Source organism: Equus asinus, chromosome 2, assembly GCF_041296235.1.
Source record: "Equus asinus isolate D_3611 breed Donkey chromosome 2, EquAss-T2T_v2, whole genome shotgun sequence".
Taxonomy (NCBI): Eukaryota; Metazoa; Chordata; class Mammalia; order Perissodactyla; family Equidae; genus Equus; species Equus asinus.
Window position 1 is genome coordinate 33,445,994 of NC_091791.1, and position 23,893 is coordinate 33,469,886.

Genomic DNA, 23,893 nt, shown 5'->3' on the forward strand with positions numbered 1-23,893 from the left:
GGAGGGGTGGACTTTCTCATTTTTACTTTAAAATTTTGTTATTGTATAAGAACATTTAACATATCTCTCGTAATAAATGTTAAAGTGTACAATACAGTATTATAATCTTTAGGGATAATGTTGTACATCAGATCTCTAGAACTTAATCATCCTACATAGTGAAACTTTATGCCCATTGATTAGCAACTCTCCATTTCCCCCTCTCACCAGCTCCTGGCAACCATTCTACTCTCTTGAGTCTATGAGGTTTATTATTTTAGATACCTCATATAAATGGAATCATGCAGAATTTGTCCTTTTGTGACTGGCTTATTTCACCTAGCATGTCTTCAAGGTTCATTTCTGTCATATATCACAGGATTTCCTTTTTTTTTTTTTAAAGATTGGCACTTGAGCTAACAACTGTTGCCAATCTTCTTTTCTTTTTTTTTTTTCTGCTTTTTCTCCCCAAAGCCCCCCTGTATATAGTTGTGTATATATATATATATATATATTTTTAGTTGTGGATCCTTCTAGTTGTGGCATGTGGGATGCTGCCTCAACATGGCCTCATGAGTGTTGCCATGTCGGCTCCCAGGATCCGAATGGCGAAACCCTGGGCCACCGAAGCAGAGCGTGCGAACTTAACCACTCGGCCATGGGGCCAGCCCCACGATTTCCTTCTTCTTAAGGCTGAATGATATTCTATTGTATGTATAGACTCTATTTTCTCTATCCATTCATCTGTCAATACCCATCAATAGACTTTTACGTTGTTTCCACATCTTGGCTATTGTGAATAGTGCTGCAATGAACATTAGAGTGCTAATATCTCTTCCAGATCCTGATTTCAATTCTTTTGGATAAAATACCCAAAAGTGAGATTGCTGGATCATATGGTAGTTGTATTTTTAATTTTTTGAGGAATCTCCATACTGTTTTCCATAGCAGCTGCACCGTTTTTGCATTCCCACCAACACTGTACAAGGGTTCCATTTTCTCCACATCCTCACCACACTTGTTGTTTTTTTGTTTTTTTGATAATGGCCATCCTAACAGATATAAGATGATATCTCATTGTGGTTTTGATTTGCATTTCCCTGATGATTAGTGATGTTGAGCATCTTTTCATATACCTGTTGGCCATTTGTATGTCGTCTTTGGAGAAATGTGTATACAAGTATTTAGCCCATTTTTTAATTGGGTTAATTTCTCTTGCTATTGAGCTGTAGGAGTTCCTTATAAATTTGGGAAATTAACCTCTTGTCTGATACATGATTTACAAATATTTTCTCCCATTCTGTAGGCTGCTTTTCACTCTGTTGATTGTTTTCTTTGCTGTGCAGAAGCTTTTTAGGTTGATGTAGTCCCACTTGTCTGTTTTTGCCTTCGGTGCCTGAGCTTTTGGCATCATATTCATTAAATCATTGCCACAACCAATGTCATGAAACGTTTACCCTGTGTTTTCTTCTAGGAATTTTAGTTTCCAGTCTTGTGTTTAAATCTTCAATCCATTTGAGCTGATTTTTCTGTATGGTGTAAGATAGGGGTTCAATTTCATTCTTTTGCATGTGGCTATCCAGTTTTCTCAACACCATTTATTGAAGAAACTATCTTTTCCCTGTTGTGTATTCCTGGCGCCCTTGTCAAAGATCAGTTGATCATTTACATGTGGATTTATTTCTGGGCTCTCTATTCTATTCCATTGGTCATATGTCTGTCTTTATGCCAGTACCATACTGTTTTAATTACTATTGCTTTGTAATATATTTTGAAATCAGGAAGTGTGATGCTTCCAGGTTTGTTCTTCTTTCTTAAGACTGTTTTGGCTATTAAAGGTCTTTTGTGCTTGCAAATAAATTTTGTATATATTTTTGTCTATTTCAGTCAAAAATGCCACTGGGATTTTGATGGGGATTGCATTGAATTTGTAGAACACTTTCAGTAGTATGGACATTTTAACAATATTAAGTCATCCATGAACATGACTTGTTTTTCCATTTGTATCTTCTTTTATTTCTTTCATCAGTGTTTTGTAGTTTTCAGTGCACAAGTCTTTCACCTCCTTAGTTTTTATTCCTGTTTTCTTCTTTTTTTAATCACTGAATTGTGCACTTTACTCTTTTTTTTTAAGGAAGATTGGCTCTGAGCTAACATCTGTTGCCAATCTTCCTCTTTTTTTCCTTCTTCTCCCCAAAGCCTCCCAGTACATAGTTGTATATCCTAGTTGCAGGTTCTTCTAGTTTCTCTATGTGGGACGCCGCCTCAGCATGGCTTGATGAGCAGTGCTAGGTCTGCGCCCAGGATCCAAACCAGAGAACTCTGGGCCACCAAAGAGGAGCACACGAACTTAACCACTTGTCCACGGGGTCAGCCCCTATCCTTTTTGATGTTATTGTACATGGGCTTGTTTTCATAAATTCCTTTTCAGATAGTTCATGTTAGTGTATGGAAATGTAACTGAATTTTGTATGTTGATTTTGTATCATGCAACTTTACTGAATTCATTTATTAGTTCTAACAGGGTGTGTGTGTGTGTGTGTGTGTGTGTGTGTGTGTTTGTGTGTAAAATCTTTCGGGTTTTCTTTATATGAGATCACATGATAGGCAAACAGACACAGTTTTACTTCTTCCTTTCTGACCTGGATGCCTTTTATTTCTTCTTGCCTAATTGCTCTGGCTAGAACTTCCAGTAATATGTTGAATAGAAGTGGTGAAAGTGGGCATCCTTGCTTTGTGCCTGATCTTAGAAGAAAAGCTTTCAGTTTTCACCATTGAGTATGATGTTAGCTGTGTTTTTCATATATGGCTTTTATTATGTTGAGGTAATTTCTTTCTATTCCTAGTTTGTTGAGTGTTTTTATCATAAAAGAGTGCTAAATTTTGTCTTACATTTTTTCTGCATCTGTTGAGATGATCATGGGATTTCTATCCTTTATTCTATTAATATGGTATATATGACATTAACTGATTTTTGTATACTAAACCATCATTGCATCTTAGGGGTACAATCCCACTTAGTCATGGTATATGATCCTTTTAATGTTGAATTAACTGTTGAATTCAGTTTGCTAGTCTTTTGTTGAGGATTTTAGTTGTTGAAAGTGTGTTGGTTAATTTCCACATATTTGTGAATTTTCCAGTTTTATTCTGCTATTGATTTCTAGTTTCATTCCATTGTGGTCAGAAAAGATACTTAGTATGATTTCAGTCTCCTTAAATTTTTAAGACTTGTTTTGCGACCTAACATGTTATCTATCTTAGAGAATGTTCCATGCATACTTGAGAAGAATGTATATTCTGCTGCTTTGGGTGGAATGTTCTGTATTTGTCTGTTGAGTCCACTTGACCTATAGTGTTGTTCACGTCTGCTGTTCCTTTGTTGATTTTCTATCTGGTTGTTCTATCCATTATTGAAAGTGAGGTATTGAAGTCTCCTACTATTATTGTATTGCTGTCTATTTCTCCCATCAGTTCTGTCAATGTTTGCTTTAAATATTCAGGTGCTCTGATTTAGGGTGCATATATATTTATAATTGTTGTGTCTTCCTTGTGAATTGACCCTTTTATCATTATATAGTGTCCTTCTTTGTCTCTTGTGACAATTTTTGACTTAAAATCTATCTTGTCTGATATAAGTATAGCCACCCTGGCTTTCTTTTGGTTGCCATTTGCATGGAATATCTTTCTCCATCCCTTCACTTTCCGCCTACTTGTGTCCTTAAATCGAAAGTGAGTCTCTTATAGGTAGCATATGGTTGGATCTTGTAGACAACATATAGTTGGATCTTTAAACTTTTTATACAGTTTTTTAGTAATAAGCATGTGTTCATTTTTATAATAAATATTTCCTTAAATTGTTACATTTCAAAAGACTTTCTGAAATTACTCCTACAACCCCTTCTACCAACAAACAGCTTAATGAGTTAAGCACTTAGAAATTCTCTTGCTTTTGCTGAGGTGTAACATTGCTTTTTAAAGTAAGTAAAAGTTATTTTTTTAAAAAAACAGAAAATTTCTATGAGGTACATTTAGCAAAATATTGAGCCTTCAGTGGGATACATAGCAATCAAGTCAGCGGGGCCTCCTGGTTCACGTGACCCTCTACATTCAAAGCTCTCATGCCATGGACTCTTGAAAATTTTCCCCTGACCTTCAGAAGCCTCCCTTTAGCATCTCAGAATCTTGCTTCCATTCACTTCTCAACACATGAAAGTTGTCCTCTTCACTTCTTTTCCTTAAAAATAGAAATATTTTTAAAATTCTGGCTTATTCAAAACTAAACACGTTTATTGTATAGAATTTGAATATTATAAGTTAAAAATGAAAGTCTCTCCTTAACCTAACCACTGCCTAGAGAAAAACACTTCTAACAACTTATTATTTAATATCTACAGCAAATATATGTAAAATATTAAAGTATATGTATATATTTTTACCTAAATGTGATCATACTAGACACAATGTTTTATAATCCTGCTTTGTTTCACTTGACTATAATACATCATGGGCAGGTTTCCATGTAGATTTTACCTCACCCATTTAAATGACTATAAAAGGTTTCTGTGTATGGATATATCATAATTTATTTAATCTCCTATTCATGAGTACTTAGGCTTTTTAATATTTCACTATTATAAACAATGCCACAATGTACATGCATCTTTGCACCTTTGCCTTGGGATAATTTTGTTGGGATAAATATATTTTATAACTGGAAATATCCACTAAAAGACATGAACAAGAATGTTCATACAGTAGTTCATAATAGCCCCCAAATGGAAACAACTCAAATGTTCATAAATGTTTGAGAATATATATGTATAGAATATAGAATGGATAGATAAATTTTAGTGTATTCATGCAAAGGAATACTACATTGCAATGAAAGGTGAACTACTGTTAAATGCAACAACATAGGCAAATCTCAGACAATACTGAGTGAAAGAAGCCACATGCAAAAGAATACACACTCTGATTCTGAATTGGTAGCACTATATAGTGATAGATGTCAGAGTGGTAGTTATCCTTGCAGGGGGCTTATCAATTGAGAGAGTGGACAAGGGAGCCTTTTAGGGTTCTGGGAATATTCTCTGTTTTCATCTAGATGATGAGCTCATAGGTATATCCCTTAAAAACTATCAATCTCTGGCTTTAAAATGTGCACACTTTACTGCAGATATATTAGACCTCAATTTTAAAAAGCAGAGGTATGTTTTAAATATCTATATATATCTTGTCAGATTCTCTTTCAAAAAGGTTGGATCACTTTACAACTGCAGGAGATAACTTTTTTTTACCCTAGAGCTTAAAATATGTTCTATTTCTGAGTCCCAAAAATGGTCCTTTATATGACCCCCTAAACAGGGCTATACAGTTCCTCCACAGCCTGGAATTATTGTCTTTCCAAACCCCTGAACCATATCTTCATCCTCGGTCTTCCTAAAATCACCACCATTTTCCTGCACTATAGAAACTTGAGTTTATGGGTCATAAACCTTAAACAAAGGCATCTAAAGATCGAAAGATGATCTTTAAGCTTTGGGAAAAAAGCCATCAGCTACCTCCAAGAAGTAGAATATACAAATAATTTTAAGAAAGATGACTAAGGTAATTGAAATAACAGTAATGAGTGTTAAGCAAACGGATTTAGATTTACTAGTTAGAAGGGAAGATTTACTAGTTTAGATTTATTTTGGGTAGATTCAAAAAGCTGAAACATAACCAAAATTTGAAAGTGGCTACACTCAGCCCAACAAAAGTAACTTTCTAAAAATTAAAACTTTTCTAAGATAAAATGAAAGGTTTTGTGATGTAGTGTGCTTTCTGTCATTATAGATACCCCAACATTTGGGAAACCTCCTACTGGGGATATGGTAGGATAGACGGTATTTCTGCATGAGATAGGAGGTTCGATAGCATATGTGCTAAAATTCCTTCCAACACTAAGATTTTGTAGTTTAAGAGTTCAACTGTGGCTAAGGACAGATTAATGCAGAATCTATTAATATCAATAAAGATAACAAAACAGAGTCCCTCCCAAGTTGCTGAGAATATATCTAGAACAGCTTACAGAAGTGTATGGATCACTGGATAGCATCCACAGTTCATCTTAAACCTCTGATTCAAAGACAGTGAACTGGTGACTTTTCCTTAAGATTCTGATACCAAAAGGGAAACGATCTCAGCATGGTTTGAAACATCAGAGCTGCCTGAGAAAGCTAAGCTGACGTTGAAAGAAGTCCAGAAATATCCCATTTCTAGCTCATCATAAACTTTTAACTGCCAAGCTCTTACAAAGAGGTGAATAAGGGAAGAGGAAGCTGGAAACACCATTATTTTTAGATAAGAAACATGTCAGAATAGCTGCCAACACTTTGGGCTTAATAATAAACCACATCCTGAGCACACAGAGTCCATGTCAGAAAAGAGTACTATGCTTTATGCAAAATATGTTCTGGATGGTGGCATGAACAAAAATGCATGAACACATGTGCTTCTATGAGTAAGTAATTTGGGAGCTGGGGCCTATGCTCTCCTGTTTTGGTTCCACTTTTGTATTCTAGAATACCAGAGGCAAGCCTCTTGCCTGGACCACAGGGAAACCCACTGAACTACTTGCAGGCCTCTAACAGGCTTCATTCTTTCCCACCTCCAGCCTTCTATGCATGCATGGTTCTCCCTAGAATAGCCCAAATGCTAAAGTTATTTTACTGAGCATCTACAATATTCCAGGCACTCTGGCAGGCCCAGACATGAAAAGATGAAAAAGACACCATCCCTGCCATCCAGGGTCTCAGGACATAGTTGGGGACACAGACATGTTGACCTATAGAGACAATACCCAATACATGTCTTCCTGTTCAATTTAATTGAGTTAGTCTTAGTCCAGTATTCTATCCTCTCTCAAATTTTTTTTCTTCTTCTAATATCAGTTACCCGCCTACCTTCCCTGCTCCCCCAACTTTGAATCATCTCCCAAGGAGGCCTTAGTCCATTCTGACATGGCTTCTGAAACTGTGCTCATTAAAATCACTGGTAACCTCCTAACTACCAAAACTAAAAGCCATTTTTTTTTCACTTTCTCTCTTCCTTGACTTTTGGCTGCATATCATTCATTCAACAAATATTTACTGAGTACTGATCACTGTAGTGATCAGTAGTGATCACTGAAACATGAAAATCCCTGCCCTCTAGTGGAAGGCAGCAGAACTCAAATAAATAACAGTATGACCAATGATAAGTGCTATAGAGATAAAGACTTTTGTTATATATTTCACATATATAGAGCCTTTATGAAGATTAGGGAAGCCACAGAGTAGGGATAGTTGATTTATAATTTCTTCCAGTCCAGATGCAGTTTATTTCAGGGGTCATTTTTATCGTTAAGAACTGTTATCTGAGGGGCTGGCCCAGTGGCATAGTGGTTAAGTTCGCACACTCTGCTTCGGTGGCCTGGGGTTTGTGGGTTTGGATCCCAGGTGTAGACCTACACACTGCTCATCAAGCCATGCTGTTGCAGCGTTCCACATACAAAATATAGGAAAATTGGCAACAGATGTTAGCTCAGGGCCAATTTCCTCACCAAAAAGAAAAAAAAAAAAAAGAACTGCTGTCTGGTAATGTAACTGACATTCCGCCTTTATCAGGTTTCCTGGAAAACAAATCCAGAAAGTTAACCCAAAGCCAAATTTGTCCATAAAGGAAGAAAAAGGGTTTGTTAAACCATTTTCCAAAGATCTACTCAAAAACATATTGATAGTATTTTGGAGTAAAGATTAAATGAAGCATTTGTAGTCATAGAAGGACGAGGCATTAGTCTAGTCTCAAGATTCTGGCCCAAACTGACCATTTGACATGTTCCCCAACCTCCATTCTAACTTGATTACTCATTCTAGCTTGCTTCTCTAACATGGCCTATCTGCTTGTATTACTAGATATTAGGTTGGCCCTGCCCTTGCAAGAAAAATTTTAGAGGCAGAAGTAGCATCAGTTTCAGGGTCATCTGTCTCTGGACTACGTGTCTGTATTTGCTCTCAGTACTTCTAAATAGATTTCACTTCTGACACTTGTGTGGCATTTAATCCCAGCCACTGCCCTGCTTGGGCTCATGGTTCTACTTTAATCTCTAGTTTCTGTGTACTTTTCGTTCTAAATTAAAGGCTCTTAACACTGGATTCATGGGTCTACCTCAAGGGATGATGACGTCTTTTTAACTTTATGCAAAAATTTTGATATACCTTTATATATACATTTTTCTGCTTGCAAGATCCTTAGCTGTCTTTTTTTTTATTGCGGTAACATTGGTTTGTAACAATATATAAATTTCAGATGTACATCATTATATTTCAATTCTGTGTAGATTCCATCATGCGCACCACCCAGAGACTAATTATCATCCATCACCACACACATGTGCCTAATCACCCTTTTGCCCTCCTCGCTCCCCCTTTCCCTCCTGGTAACCACCAATCCAATCTCTGTCTCTATGTGGTTGTTGTTCTTTTTACCCTCTATTTATGAGTGAGATCATGCGGTATTTGACTTTCTCCCTCTTATTTTTTTTTAGCATAATACCCTCAAGATCCATCCATGTTGTCACAAATGGCGAGATTTCATTGTTTCTTATGGCTGGGTAGTATTCCATTGTGTATATATACCACATCTTTATCCATTTGTCCCTTGATGGACACCTAGGTTGCTTCCAAGTCTTGGCTATTGTGAATAATGCTGCAGCGAACATAGGGGTGCATATATCTTTATGCATTCGTGTTTTCATGTACTTTGGATAAATTCTCAGCAGTGGAATAGCTAGATTGTATGGTGGTTCTATTAATTTTTTTGAGGAATCTCCCTATTGTTTTCCATAGTGGCTGCACCAGTTTGCACTCCCACCAGCAGTGTATGAGAGTTCCCTTTTCTCCACATCCTCTCCAATATTTGCTATTTCCTGTCTTATTTATTATAGCCACTCTGACAGGAGTGAGGTGATATCTCATTGTAGTTTTAATTTGCATTTCCCTGATAGTTAGTGATGATGAACATCTTTTCATGTGCCTGTTGGCCATCTGTATATCTTCCTTGGAGAAATGTCTGTTCAGATCTTTTACCCATTTTTTAATTGGATTGTTATTTTTGTTGTTGTTGACATGTATGAGTTCTTTATATGTTTTGGATATTAACCCCTTTTCAGTTATATGGTTTGCAAATATCTTCTCTCAATTGTTAGGTTGTCTTTTTGTTTTGTTGATGGTTTCCTTCGCTGTGCAGAAGCTTTTCAGTTTGATGTAGTCCCATTTGTTTATTTTTCCTATTATTTCCCTTGCCCAGTCAGACATGGTACTTAAAAATATGCTGGTAAGACCAATGTCAAAGAGCGTACTGCCTATGTTTTCTTCTAGAAGGTTCATGGTTTCAGGTCTTACATTCAAGTCGTTAATCCATTTTGAGTTGATTTTTGTGCATGTGTAAGGGAATGGTCTACTTTCATTCTTTAGCATGTGGTTATCCAGTTTTCTCAACATCATTTACTGAAGAGACTTTCTTTTCTCCATTGTATGTTCTTGGCACCTTTGTCAAAAATTAGCTGTCCGTAGACGTGTGGGTTTATTTCTGGGCTCTCAATTCTGTTCCATTGATCTCTTTTTGTGCCAGTACCATGCTGTTTTGGTTACTATAGCTTTGTAGTATATTTTGAAATCAGGGAGTTCGATACCTCCAGCTTTGTTCTTTCTTCTCAGGATTGCTTTAGCTATTCAGGGTCTGTTGTTGTTCCATATAAATTTTAGGATTCTTTGTTCTATTTCTGTGAAATTTGTTGTTGGAACTTTGATAGGGACTGCATTGAATCTGCAGATTGCTTTAGGAAGTACGGACATTTTAAGTATGTTAATTCTTCCAATCCAAGAGCATGGAATCTTTCCATTTCTTTGTGTCTTCCTGAATTTCCTTCAACAATGTTTTATAATTTTCAGTGTACAGATCTTTCACCTCTTTGGTTAAGTTCTTTCTTAGGTATTTTATTCTTTTTGTTGCAGTTGTAAATAGGATTGTATTCTTAATTTCTCTTTCTGGTACTTTGTTTTTAGTGTATAGAAACACAACTGATTTTTGTATGTTATTTTTGTATCCTGCAACTTTACAGTATTCATTTATTATTTCTAAAAGTTTTTTGGCAGATTCTTTAGAGTTTTCTATATATAAAATCATGTCATCTGCAAGTACTGACAGTTTCACTTCTTCCTTTCAAATCTGGATCCTTTTTATTTCTTTTTCTTGCCTGATTTCTCTAGCTAGGACTTCCAATACTTTGTTAAATAAGAGTGGTGAAAGTGGGCATCCTTGTCTGGTTCCTGTTCTTAAAGGGATAGCTTTCAGTTTTCTCCATTGAGAATGATATTAGGTGTGAGTGTGTCATATATGGCCTTTGTTATGTGGAGGCATTTTCCTTCTATACCCATTTTATTCAGAGTTTTTATCATAAATGGATGCTGTGATCCTTAGCTTTCATTGCATTCTCCAAAGAGTCTTATGATCCCTTGAAGAGTTAAGAATGACTGGTCTATTGAAGACATTATGCTAAGTCAAATACATCAGTCACAAAAGGACAAATGTTGTATGGTTCCACTTATGTGCGGTATCTGGAATACATATTCATAGCAATAGAAAGTAGAATGGGGGGCCGGCCCTGTGGCCGAGTGGTTAAGTTCACGTGCTCTGCTTCAGCAGCCTAGGGTTTCACGGGTTTGAATCCTGGGTGCAGCCATAGCACCACTCGTCAGGCCATGCTGAGGCGGTGTTCCACATGCCACAACTGAAAATACACAACTATGTACTGGGGTGCTTTGGGGAGAAAAAGGAAAAATAAAATCTTTAAAAAAAAAAAGAAGGTAGAATGGTGGTTGCCAGGGACTGAAGGGAAAGAGAAATAGGGAGTTAGTGTTTTGTTTAATGGGTAGAATTTCTGTCTGGGAAGGTGAAAAAGTTCTAGAGATGGATGGTTGTACAATAATGTAAATGTACTTAATGCTACAGAACTGTATACTTAAAAGTAGTTAAAATGGTAAATTTTCTGTTATGTATATTTTACCACACACACACACACACACACACACACACACACACACACACACACAAATGACTGGTCTAGACAGCCTCAGTATTTTGCTTCTAGCTGTTGCCTTGACTGTGCAGGTTGTGATTTAGAGTCCTCTCTCAAAATAGAATCAAATAAGCCATATGCAACCATATAACAGTGCCATTATATAAGGAATAGAAAATAAAATAAATATGGCCTTCTAACAAATATGGCCTGCTAACTATTACAAACACCTGAGTCAAATTTGAATTAATGTTTTAAATCTCTTCTCCTTTATACATTTTAAAACTTTCTAAGATAATCATGTTACTTTTATACTCCAAAAAACACATATATGGAAATAGACTATTTCTCTGCAGCCACGGTAGAGATCAAGTCTTAGAGTCAAGGGCAAATCCTGCTGGTTGAGTTGGGAATGTGTCTATTCACCTTTCTTTCTTAGACAGTTGTGCTCCAGAATAAGGTCATCTGTTTCTCTTCCCCTGCTCCAGGACCAGTTCATTCATAGTCATATTCATTTATGTTTTCATTCCATCTACCTGTCAGTCTTTTTTGAATGTTTTCCATGTGTCAGAGCCTAAGTGGTAGTTTTCCTGTCTGCATGTGTTCTTCAGAAATCCACCTGATTGGGGCTGGCCCCGTGGCCGAGTGGTTAAGTTCGCGCGCTCCGCTGCAGGCGGCCCAGTGTTTCATTGGTTCGAATCCTGGGCGCGGACATGGCACTGCTCGTCAAACCACGCTGAGGCAGCGTCCCACATGCCACAACTAGAAGGACCCACAACGAAGAATATACAACTATGTACCACGGGGGCTTTGGGGAGAAAAAGGAAAAAAAAATAAAATAAAATCTTTAAAAAAAAAAGAAATCCACCTGATTGGGTTTAACACCTAAGCTGGCCTCATCCCTTGGAAAAGTCTCTTCTAGAGTGAAATATTGCTTATATCAATGTGCACTGGAATTAAACCCACAAAAATAAAGTGCTGATGGGATGGAATGATAGGGTTTAGAGTGAATATTTTTTCCTTGATTTACATATATTGTATAATGAAAAAGAAACCTTAACCTTATTCAGAATGCTTCCATTTTTAATCCCAAGAATTACACTGAATGACGAACCGACCTTCTTTTAATAGCCCAGGAAGATACACTGCTCAAAATCAGATGGTTCAAGGACACATCACCAAGTTTCTTCCTGTGGCTGTGGTAGGTAACTCTTTAAAAGTCTTTTTTTAAAAAAATCATCCTGATCTTACTCTTAGGGTAAGACTTTGGAGACTCAATCTATCAGATGTTCTTTTGCCAGAACGATTCCAAAAGCAATTCTTGAGGGAAATGCTGACTCAGCTCCAGGAATTCCTAATTTTGCCTTTTGGTGCAAGTGCGATGCTAGGCCTACCACTGAGATCAAAATCTGTGATTGGATCCTTAATTTCCATATTAGGAATCAATCTTACTTTATAAACATTTACTTGATTGGTGTCTATAACCTATGGTCCATATTTAAGCAGCAACTCAGAATAGGAACACTCTAGGCCATCTTTGGAGAACATAGCCTCAAAAGATCAGCTCCTCATCTTCTTTCAATTGCTAGCTTAGATAAGTAATATTTATGGAAGATGATTTGAAGGATATCTGTCTCTCCCCTCTTCCAGCTACTCTGAATTCTTTCTTTCTATCACGTTGAGTATCAAAAACCTATATTGCCTCAGTCTATCACTGAATTGCTATCACTGAGTTGGCTTTTTAATATTATGCCTCTGGGTTAAAGTTGCTGTAAGAAATTGCAATTTTAAAAAATGTGGTCAAACCAAAAATAAAAGTCCAGACCCAGACGGCTTCTCTGGAGAATTCTACCAAACATTCAAAGGAGATTCAATACCTATCCTTCTCAAAGTATTCCAGAAAATTGAGGAAGATGGAGCACTCCCTAACACATTCTATGAAGCCAACATCACCCTGATCCTAAAACCAGACAAGGACAACACAAAGAATGAAAACTACAGGCCAGTATCACTGATGAACATTGATGCAAAAATCCTCAACAAAATTCTGGCAAACCAAATACAGTAATACATTAAAAAGATCATATACCATGATCAAGTGGGATTTATACCAGGGACACATGGATGGTTCAAAACCGCAAGTCAATCAGTGTGATACACCACATCAACAAAATGAGAAACAAAAGCCACATGATCATCTCAATAGACGCAGAGAAAGCATTCGACAAGATCCAACATCCATTTATGATAAAAACTCTCAATACAATGGGTATAGAAGGAAAGTACCTCAACATAATAAAGGCATATATGACAAACCCACAGCCAACATCATACTCAATGGGGATAAACTGAAAGCCATCCCTCTGAGAACAGGAACAAGACAAGCATGTCCACTCTCACCACTCTTATTCGACACAGTACTGGAGGTGTTGGCCAGAGCAGTTAGGCAGGAAAAAGAAATAAAAGGAATCCAAATAGGCAATGAAGAAGTGAAACTCTCACTGTTTGCAGATGCCATGATCTTATATATAGAAAACCCCAAAGAATCCATTGGAAAACTATTAGAAATAATCAACACTACAGCAAAGTTGCAGGGTATAAAATCAACATACATAAATCAGTAGCATTTCTATACTCTAACAACGAACTAACAGAAAAAGAACTCAAGAACACAATCCCATTCACAACTGCAACAAAAAGAATAAAATACCTTGGGGTAAATTTAACCAAGGAAGTGAAAGACCTATACAACGAAAACTACAACTTTCCTGAAAGAAATTGATGATGACATAAAGAGATGGAAAGACATTCCATGCACATGGATTGGAAGAATAAACATAGTTAAAATGTCCTTACTACCTAAAGCAATCTACAGATTCAACATTATCCCAATGACATTCTTTACAGAAATAGAACAAAGAATCCTAAAATTGATATGGGGCAACCAAAGACCCCAAATTGCTAAAACAATCCTAAGAAAGAAGAACAAAGCCAGAGGCATCACAATCCCTGACTTCAAAACATACTACAAAGCTATAGTAAAACAGCATGGTACTGGTACAAAAACAGGTGTACAGATCAATGGAACAGAATTGAAAGCCCAGAAATAAAACCACACATCTGTGGACAGCTAATCTTCAACAAAGGAGCTGAGGGCCTACAATGGAGAAAAGAAAGTCTCTTCAACAAATGGTGCTGAGAAAACTGGACAGCCACATGTAAAAGAATGAAAATTGACCATGCTTTTTCACCATTCACAAAAATAAACTCAAAATGGATCAAAGATCTAAAGGTAAGACCTGAAACCATAAGGCTTCTAGAAGAAAATATAGGCAGTACACTCTTTGACATCAGTATCAAAAGGAACTTTTCGGACACCATATCTTCTCAGACAAGGGAAATAACAGAAAGAATAAACACGTGAGACTTCATCAGACAAAAGCGCTTCTTCAAGGCAAGGGAAAACAGGATTGAAACAAAAAAACAACCCACCAATTGGGAGAAAATGTTTTCAAGTCATATATCTGACAAAGGGTTAATCTCCATACTATATGAAGAACTCACACAACTCAACAACAAAAAATCAAACAACCCGATCAAAAAGTGGGCAGGGGACATGAACAGACATTTCTCCAAAGAAGATATACAGATGTCCAATAGGCACATGAAAAGATGCTCATCATCACTGATCATCAGGGAAATGCAAATCAAAACTACACTAAGATATCACCTTACACCCGTTAGAATGAGAAAAATAACCAAAACAAAAAGTAACAAATGTTGGAGAGGTTGTGGAGAAAAAGGAACCCTCATACACTGCTGGTGGGAATGCAAACTGGTGCAGCCACCATGGAAAACAACGTGGAGATTTCTCAAAAAAATTAAAAATAGAAATACCATATGACCCAGCCATCTCATTACTGGGTATCTATCCAAAGAACTTGAAATCATCAATTCCAAAAGTCCCATGCACCCCTATGTTCATTGCAGCAGTATTTACAATACCCAAGAGGTGGAAGCAACCTAAGTGCCCATCAACTGTTAATTGGATAAAGAAGATAGGGTATATATATAAAATGGAATACTACTCAGCCATAAAAAAGTATAAAATTGTCCTATTTGCAACAACGTGGATGGACCTTGAGGGTATTAAATGTTAAGTGAAATAAGCCAGATAGAGACAGGCAATCTCTGTATGACTCCACTCATAGGTGGAAGTTAAACATGTAGACAAAGAGAACAGATTAGTGGTCACTAGGGGAAAGGGGGGTGGGGGGTGGGCACAAAGGGTGAAGTGGTACACCTACAGCATGACTGACAAACAACAATGCACAACTGAAGTTCCACAAGGTTGTAAACTATCATAATCTCAATAAAAAGTTTTTAAAAAATGTGGTCAAAGACATTATCTAATAAAAGCTTCTGTGTAAAATATCTTTGGGTTTCACTTTTGGAATAGCTTTGCTTTGCCCTAGGGCCTGGTATGCTGGGTATAATGAAAAGTGTGTATCTGATTGTCTTATTTTTTTCCTTGGCTACTAGGAAGCTCAGAGCTAAATACACACATACACACACACACACGTATACATATGTAAATAAATAAATTTTTGATGTTCTTTAATTCTAGTTCCCTATTGAATTTGTTTATAACCTTTCTTATTTATATAAACAGTACAATGTGATCTTTTAAAAAATTCCTATGTGACCTCATAAGTAATTACCCACAGATGTTCCCTCTTCCTTTTTGATGTTTCTAATTCGCCTGCAAATTGGATTCTGTCTAGCAACCAAGGCTACAGTGTAGCCCAACTGACGAGAATACTGACAGTTTTTAATATTCTTCTACAAACTAAGAGTTAGATCATGAGTGCAGCATGCAATTGTGGAAAAAAATTCCCTTCCCTGTAAATTCTCTGTGGCTGGAGAATACCCAGGCTAACTTGTCTTGGAAATAATGGGAATGCAACTGGATTTTTGTGTTACAAATAGATATGCTGCAAAATGCAGGACTTAGCGATGGGGACTTCCTGCAGGAATGACAGCCTAGAATGAGGACTGAGAGGAAGAAGTAACCTTTTTAAGGTCCCACCTGGTACTAGGGTATGATAATTAGCTGTTTGTTATTTTCAATGATGTGCTAGAGCTGGCTCCTACCCACTCACCAGAGCTGATTGTTAAAATTTCAGGATTTTTGTGAGCCAGTTAATGTCAGGTTGATATCAAAATAGGCCATGGTGGGAGTACTTGTACCATGCAAATTGGCAAATGCCACAAGTCAGCCCCTCCATCTCAAAGAGCTGGCTGTTAGACACTTACCAGACGTTTAGTATTGCTTTTTGCTCACAACTACCATTGAGATACGTATATCTGTCCTCATTTTATATATGAGGAAACAGCCAAAAAAAATCTTTAGACTTTAGGAAGAAATTACAGAGGGGACAAACATGTGAATTAGAAACTGCCACACCAGGAACAGGTCCAGGTACAGTGCTGACCTTAAGGGCTATATTCAGAGAAGAAAGATCCTATTCAGAGGAAGGCAGTGAGCTAATCTAAAGAGATTGCCAAATTGAGATTCAGAAGGCTGCAAGAACAATTTCAGTGAGGGACTAAGGGACCCAAGAGAAAAGCCTCCAGGGGGAGCTCAAGGCTCCTCCAACCTTTTCCAACTCCTCCTCCTACCTTGGTTGGAGGAATCACCTCAAAGGCAAGAAATTCCACCGCCACCCTGCCTCCCAAGAAAGAAGGGTTTGCTCAAGCTTGAAGGCAGGAATCGAGCCACGTTTCCCAGGAGGCAAAAATTTCAGAAAAGTTTTAAAAAGTCAACACACAAGAGTATATTCCTTTTCCTTCAGTTGTACTTCTTAGCAGTGACTGGAATGGAAATGGCCGTTGGCTGTCCAGCATCCCTGGCCACCTTCCTCCCTTTTGTGTCTTTCCTCCCTGCCTCCTTTCTCTTCCAGAAGCTGGATTCAAGACAAGGGCCTTGGCCCAAAAAAGCCCAAGATGGGCAGCCAGTGCCAGCCCAGTTATAGGGCATCCAGGTGAAGTTCTAGTTTGTTTTGAATTTGTATTTGAAGCCAACTAATAACCTAATATTACTTTGCCAATCATTGTCCTGTATTTCCTTCAGGAACCTTGAGGGAAAAGGGAAGTGCAGCCTGTGCCATGGTTAAGGTAAGCCGGGATCCACAGTACTACCCATTGTTGTTTTCCCAGGTACCAAGGGAATGAAGAGCTCATCTAGTTCACAAGTGGCAGAGTCAGCATTTAAACCAGGTATGATTACTACAGGGCCTGTGCTCTCTCCAGGGAGCTCTTTCTGTGACATTAGGCTGGGGCAGGAGACCTTGAGAGAAACTCTCCTGCTGGGGTCCTGAAGGAGAGTTGGACTTACTTCCTTACAGGCTGATCTGTTTTCTGAAAATGGGACAAAGAGTGTGAAGGCAGACAAAAGCGCTTGTTTCTTTGAATGATATCTTAAGTGATTAAGTGAGATAATGTATATATAGTGCGTAGTCAATAATTGGCACGTGATTGATGGTAGCTAATTTTACAATATACTAAACTGTGATTATGTTAATGCTTAATCTCCAGGACCAAAATATGACATTTGAACAATGAGTAGATTAAGGGAACCTCTTCTAACTCTGCTTACATATTTTATCTTAATCTGGAGTCATTTAGAAAAGAAGGAATTTGGAGTTGGGATTCAAATAGTCAAAATGTGAATATCTTCAATGTTTCCTGGGATTTCTGAGTTTCTACTTCCTAAATGTCTTTATAGAGGAAAACCATCAGCAGAGACATCTAACTGCTGCTTCTCTCTCTTCTGACATCTGAGAAGCCACCTGAGGCAGATCCTAATGGGGGACTACTCAACAGTCAGCCCCTTCTTCTGACTCCCAGAGTCCTGATTTACCCAGGTAGAGGAAAGCAATATGCTCGGGAAAGATTCCCCAGTTCCAGGGCATGAACAATGATTAGTCTAAACCAACCATGTTAATCCATTCCTCTTTATCACAGATTTGTTTAGAAGTGGGCATTTCACCAGATTCTGGCCAGTGGCATCTGAAATGATGTTTGTTTGCACTTTTGTGAAATTGGAGAGAGATGTATGCAAGAGAAACCTCCTCCTTTCCTGCTTTGGCTTTGCACGTGAAGATGGAAACTTAGAGCAGTAGCTCCCATCTTAGCACCACAAGAAGGCCAAAAAGAAAATGAAAAAGCTGATCACAAGTCCTGACATTGTTAAGCTGAAGAACCAACCCTGAATTATCTACCTGAAGGCTTATCATCATGTGAGAGAAAAGTAAATCTTATTATTTAAACCCTTTGTAGGCACATATTCTATAACTTATAGCCAAAATCATCCTAACCAATATACCTTACCATTTCAGAAACTTACCCCAAAATCCCCTTCGAGTGGTGGCAAGAAAACCCCATCAAAGGAACATCGAGAGTAAGGACAGTAACTAGTGTTGAAGAGTTGAAGGATGCTTTGCTGGCATTGTTGATAGTTTCCAGTGCCCTGGATTTGAAACTGATGAAACGGAAGAGTTGTCTCAAATCTCTTGGTACAGGGGCTCTTGTAAAGGTCACTTATGTTCATTACCTTCTCATATCCAGGATGAAAACATGGGTCCCTGAGGGTTCCATTTGTATCCTGAATGGAAAAATCACTTGAAGACATCATGTATGAATTTTCTGGGCAGAAAAGTACCAGTGTGACTTCATTAATGTGTAGGAATTATACAACGTCCCAGCACTCAGCATGAGCATCAGTATGCCCCTGCTCTGCCTTGTTCACCCTTGAGAATAGTCAGATTTGTCTAACAGGCACAGAAGGGGTATCAGATGTAAATGAACTTTCGCTATTCATAGAAAGCTAATATAGTTAAAGCTGAGCCCAGAAATGCCATTAGCCTGGATTGTTCCCTAGGACTAATCACATAGTTAGAAGCAGATTCACAAGGAAAACTCTCAAGGCTCTCACAACTTTAACCTGAGGTAGCTCTCCAGGAGTCTGCCTACACCCCTGCCCCCACCTCCAAGCAAAAAATCAGAAGCTCTGGGAGCTGGATATACCTTAGATCCTTTAACCAGGATTATCAAAATGTTTTTTAACCCCCAGCCTACTATGTTCAAGTGAAGAAAGGGGCTGCTGTGGATTAGAGACACATAGGCTCAGTAGGCATCTCTCAGCTGCACCTACCCCCTTGGTGGTCGTCTTATTGACAGTGCTTCTAAGAACCAGAGAAGGCACTTTGGAGGGGAGCAGAGAACTGGCTGTCCTTTCAGTGGAGTTAGGGAACAGCTGGATGTGCCATCCTTGCTCTGTGTGTGTTTGTCAGAAGGCGCCTGGTAGTCACATGATTTTGAGTACGTTTAACTTTTCTTGCCTTCAAAATGCAGTTTGTAGGAAATGGAAATTAAAAAGTAGTAAAGAATTTATAAATTGCACACACCCACCCCCCAACAATAGACTAGCATATAATTTTCATTGTCAGCCCTACAGGGGTAAGCAATTATTTCCTGAGAAAGGATTCGAGTCATGTCCTTGGAGATAGTGCAGTAAACAAACATAGGAGGTGATGTCTGGAGGGAATATCGTAGGGGTCTACCAGATGTGCTTAGATATCCTGCCTGGAAAGGTTTGGAAAGTACAGTAACCAACTTCAGACCTATTACTGAAGTAGACAGAGAAAACAACAGGATGTGGGGGCTGACAGCCCAGATGTGGGGAGGGCAGGTCTGGATTCAGTTATACTTGCCTGAATGTCCTTGGCCAGTTTCTGCATGAGCGCTTGATCCTTCCCATAGCACAAGAAGCTGTGTGTGTATATACTGTAGTCCTTGCCATACAGGCGAAAGTGCAGAGCATTGTCTGGAGACTCAGTGCTCTTGTTTTGGGGCACAAAAGTGATTTGTGTAGAGGCTCCCCCAAGGTCTAAAGCTCCATAGGTTCCCTGAGTATCGTCTCCCTTTGGCATCAGGTTGAGCCATCGCAATTTCTGAAAGAGAGAACAGTCACCAATGGAAGTCTCTGGATCACTATTTCTTGGACTCAGGTACTCCCTAAGGCAAAGGAGCAGGGGCATAGGGGTGACACAAAGCTCGCTGGAAGTTCCTAAGTCCGCATCAGATCAACAGCAAGAAAAGAAGGGCTTCAAAGACATAGCTCAGACGGCAGCAACATAGAAGCAGTATAGCCAGTCTTCACGAAGAAGGGGGCTGGGGTAAGTTCAAATCCCCACTTATTTGCTCATTAGCTGTGACCTTGAGCAGAATAATTACCTTCGCAGGCCTCAATTTGGGGCTCTAACGTGAAAGAACACCTCATACAGTTGTTCTGAAGATGAAATCAGACAGTACGTGAAAAGTGCTTAACAGCCCAAGATGCATAGCATGAGGCAAATATTAGCTATTCTTCTTATTTTTTTAAAAGATTTTACTTTTCTTTTTTCTTCCCAGAGGCCCCTGGTACATAGTTGTATATTCTAGTTGTAGGTCCTTCTAGTTGTGGCATGCAGGACGCCGCCCCAGCGTGGCTTGATGAGCAGTGCCATGTCCACGCCCAGGTCCTGAACTGGTGAAACCCTGGCCCGCTGAAGCAGAGCGAGCGAACCCAACCACTCGGCCAAGGGGCCAGCCCCAGCTATTCTTATTTTTTTTAATACCTTTTTTTGGGGGGGGGGGGTGGGGAAGATTAGCCCTGAGCTAACTACTGCCAATCCTCCTCTTTTTGCTGAGGAAGACTGCCCTGAGCTAACATCCGTGCTCATCTTCCTCTACTTTATATGAGGGACGCCTACCACGCATGGCTTGCCAAGTGGTGCCATGTCCGCACCCGGGATCCGACCTGGCAAACCCCGGGCTGCTGAAGCGGAATGTGCGAACTTAACTGCTGCGCCACTGCATTGGCCCCTGCTATTCTTATTTCTAATGATAGATTTTTAATTTCCTCTATGTCTACCTAACGTGAAGATAGGGCTTCTTTATTTTCTAAAAGTAAAAGTTCTTTTAAGAGAATTATACCTTTGGTGACCCTTGCAAATGTGGGGTAAATTAATTTGCTCATTCATCCATCATTCATTCTGGCTAGCAATCCAAGTAGTGCCTGAGATATTGATGGCATTGGCCCCCAGGGGGCCACCTCCATGGGTCCTTGAGATAGTCACCTGAGTGAATTTGCCCAGAAGATAGTTGATAGTAATCCAGCCATAGGCGCCTTCTTCTTGGCCAGTGATGATTCTGGCACCCTGGAAGTCAAAGGGGTAGCTGCTAAGGCTGTTCGCCACCGTATTCAGGACCCTGTTTGCCAATGGTTCGTTTTCTATCCTGCACAAGGGAAGAGCTGAATTACTGGTTTTGTTTTAATAACTGCAAGTACCTATTTATTTGTTTATTTATTTATTTGAGGAAGATTAACCCTGAGCTAACTCCTGCCAATCCTCCTCTTTTTGCTGAGGAAGACTGGCCCTGAGCTAACATCCATGCCCATCTTCCTCTACTTTATATGTGGGACGCCTACCACAGCGTGGCTTGCCAAGTGGTGCTATGTCCACACCCGGGATCCAAACCAGTGAACCCCAGGCCGCTGAAGCAGAACTTGCAAACTTAACCGCTGTGCCACTGGGCCGGCCCCAACAACTACCCATTTTAGCCGCAGCTTCCAGTCAGTTCTCCTGGGAAGTGAACCATAAGTCACTAAAATAAACAGAGAGACGGAGATCTCCACACATTGCTATCTGAAGGGCCCTCCTTTTGGGGGAGGCAGAACTAGTCTTTTGGCTGCCTCTCTCCAAATCCAAATCCTTCCAATCCCTGCATGGGTTGGTCTTCCTGAAATACCATTTTCAATGTTTTCCCTGGCTCTTAAAAATCATCAAAGTCATTTAAATGACTATGGCGGTGGCAACTAGGTGTTGTTTGATCACCACAGTGACCGCTGACGTGTGCTACATTAGCCATTGCTGGTGGCTCCTAGCTGTTTACATAGCCAGACTCTGTTTGAGGTTTTTTAATTAGGGCTCTAGTAGACACCAGGTGGCAAATGTCCTGGGACAGATATCCAACCTCCTTTGGCGTCAGATCAGAAAAAAATCTTCCTCATATTGTGCTTCAGTTCCTGGGTCTATTTGAGAGACCTAGAGGGAACCTTCGAAAGTTGTCATAATAAAGACGGGATGTAATTGCTTCCAGGATGTAGGCTATGCAATATGGACAGCCTCTGTCAGAGGATGCTGCCTTCTAACTGCACTAGAACCCTGTAATCTCTCATCAGTACGGCTTCCATACCCTCCCAAACAGCCCCCTTACCCCTAGTTTTCCTCCCCTCCAGTCCACCTTCTTTTCCAGTGTCACCAGTTGTGTAACACCCTTTAATGGCTTCCCATTATCTCCCAGATGAACTCCAAACTCCCTAGCATGGCCCACAAGGCACTTTGTGATCTGGAAGCTGCCTTCTCAGAATCCCACTCAGAATCCTGGCTCTACCACTTACCAGGTGTGTGACTTTGGATAAGTTACTTAACATTTGTAAGCCACAGCTTCCTTATCTGGTTAAAAATAGTTAATAATACCTCTTATTTCATAGAGTTTTGATGAATAAATTAAAAGCACAATGCCAAGAACAAAGCAAGGGCTCAACAAATACAAGCTGCCATCCTCCTCCTCCTCCTTTTTATTATTTTACTCTATGCCCTCTATGTTCTATCCATGCAGAACTATTTCTAGTCCTCTGAACATGCCCTGGTCTCTTACACATCCCTGCCTTTGCACATCTATTAGAACACAAGCTCCAGGAAGGCAGGGACTTTGTCCTCTTCACTGCTGCATCCCTAGGACTTAGAACAATGCCTGACACATAACAGGTGCTGAGTAAACATGGGTTATGGAAAGCACACTGTCTGGTCTGCCAGTAGTGCCCTTCTCCAACTCTCCAACTCATCCTTCATGATTCAGCTCATATGTCCCCTCCTCTGGTAAGTCTTCCTGATCTCCTCCCATTCTGGCAGGGCCAAGTGTGCTCCCATAGCAGCTCTGTGCACTCTTCTCTTAAAGAATTGATCACCCTGTATTGAAACTCTGATCTCCTTGAGGGTTGAAGGCACCTACTTCCATATCCCAGGACAGAGTAGGCAGTCAGTACATGCTGAATGAGTGAAGAACAAACAAACAAATAATGCACACAAGTACTAAGTGGTGAGAAATAAAGATGTGCTAGTTGTGATTATTTATGTCTTGGGACACCCATGAGTCTCCTCTGGTCTTCCTCCTCACAGATATTGAATGGCTAAATCTGTAGCCCCAAATCCCAGAATATATAGGCTCAGTCTTTCTCTCTCTTTGTGCCCTCACCTATTTGAATTCCCTGTGGGGAGATGGGCAAGAGGGCTTTTTCAACACTGAAATTTCCACCATTACTCATAGTAAGAGTTTGGGAGTTTTACCCACTTAATGAGATTTTCTTTCTTAGGTGTGGACATTTACAATGTTTAGAATTTGGGGTCTTAGGCAAGTGTGGCTTTCTCCCATAACTTCAGAGGGTTTTGCACTGCCAACTCCAACTCCCAGCCACTGTTGATCCCTACGTGCTGCTGTACCTGAGCAACCGCATGCCTGCCGTGGCTCCCAGGTAAACAGGTGTCTCTTGGTGCTGGGACTGTGGAACCACTTCCCTGGCTCTTTCCATGCATTCAGCCAGATAAAGTTCTATGTCATTTACTTTTTGAGCATATTTTGAGATTCCAGGACCTAGGGAAAGATGTAGAAGCAGATGACAATATTTTTTAAAAGTATAGGACATAA

General features: G+C 39.4%; 1 protein-coding gene across 5 annotated transcripts in view; it reads right to left on the bottom strand.

Annotated features, from left to right (window-relative positions):
* Positions 1-23,893, bottom strand: part of ENTPD1 (ectonucleoside triphosphate diphosphohydrolase 1) — a 115,620-nt gene that overhangs the window by 11,143 nt on the left and 80,584 nt on the right. For 4 of the 5 annotated variants that reach the window (XM_070486352.1, XM_070486351.1, XM_070486337.1 and 1 more), the window contains 4 exons: positions 23,689-23,839; positions 21,262-21,421; positions 19,855-20,094; positions 18,489-18,746 (listed from right to left, as the gene is read on the bottom strand). In XM_070486352.1, coding sequence (XP_070342453.1) covers positions 18,489-18,746; positions 19,855-20,094; positions 21,262-21,421; positions 23,689-23,777 — 747 coding nt within the window. In that variant the 5' untranslated portion in view covers positions 23,778-23,839. The remainder of the gene's footprint in view (positions 1-18,488; positions 18,747-19,854; positions 20,095-21,261; positions 21,422-23,688; positions 23,840-23,893) is intronic. The other variant, XM_070486345.1, reaches the window with a different exon arrangement.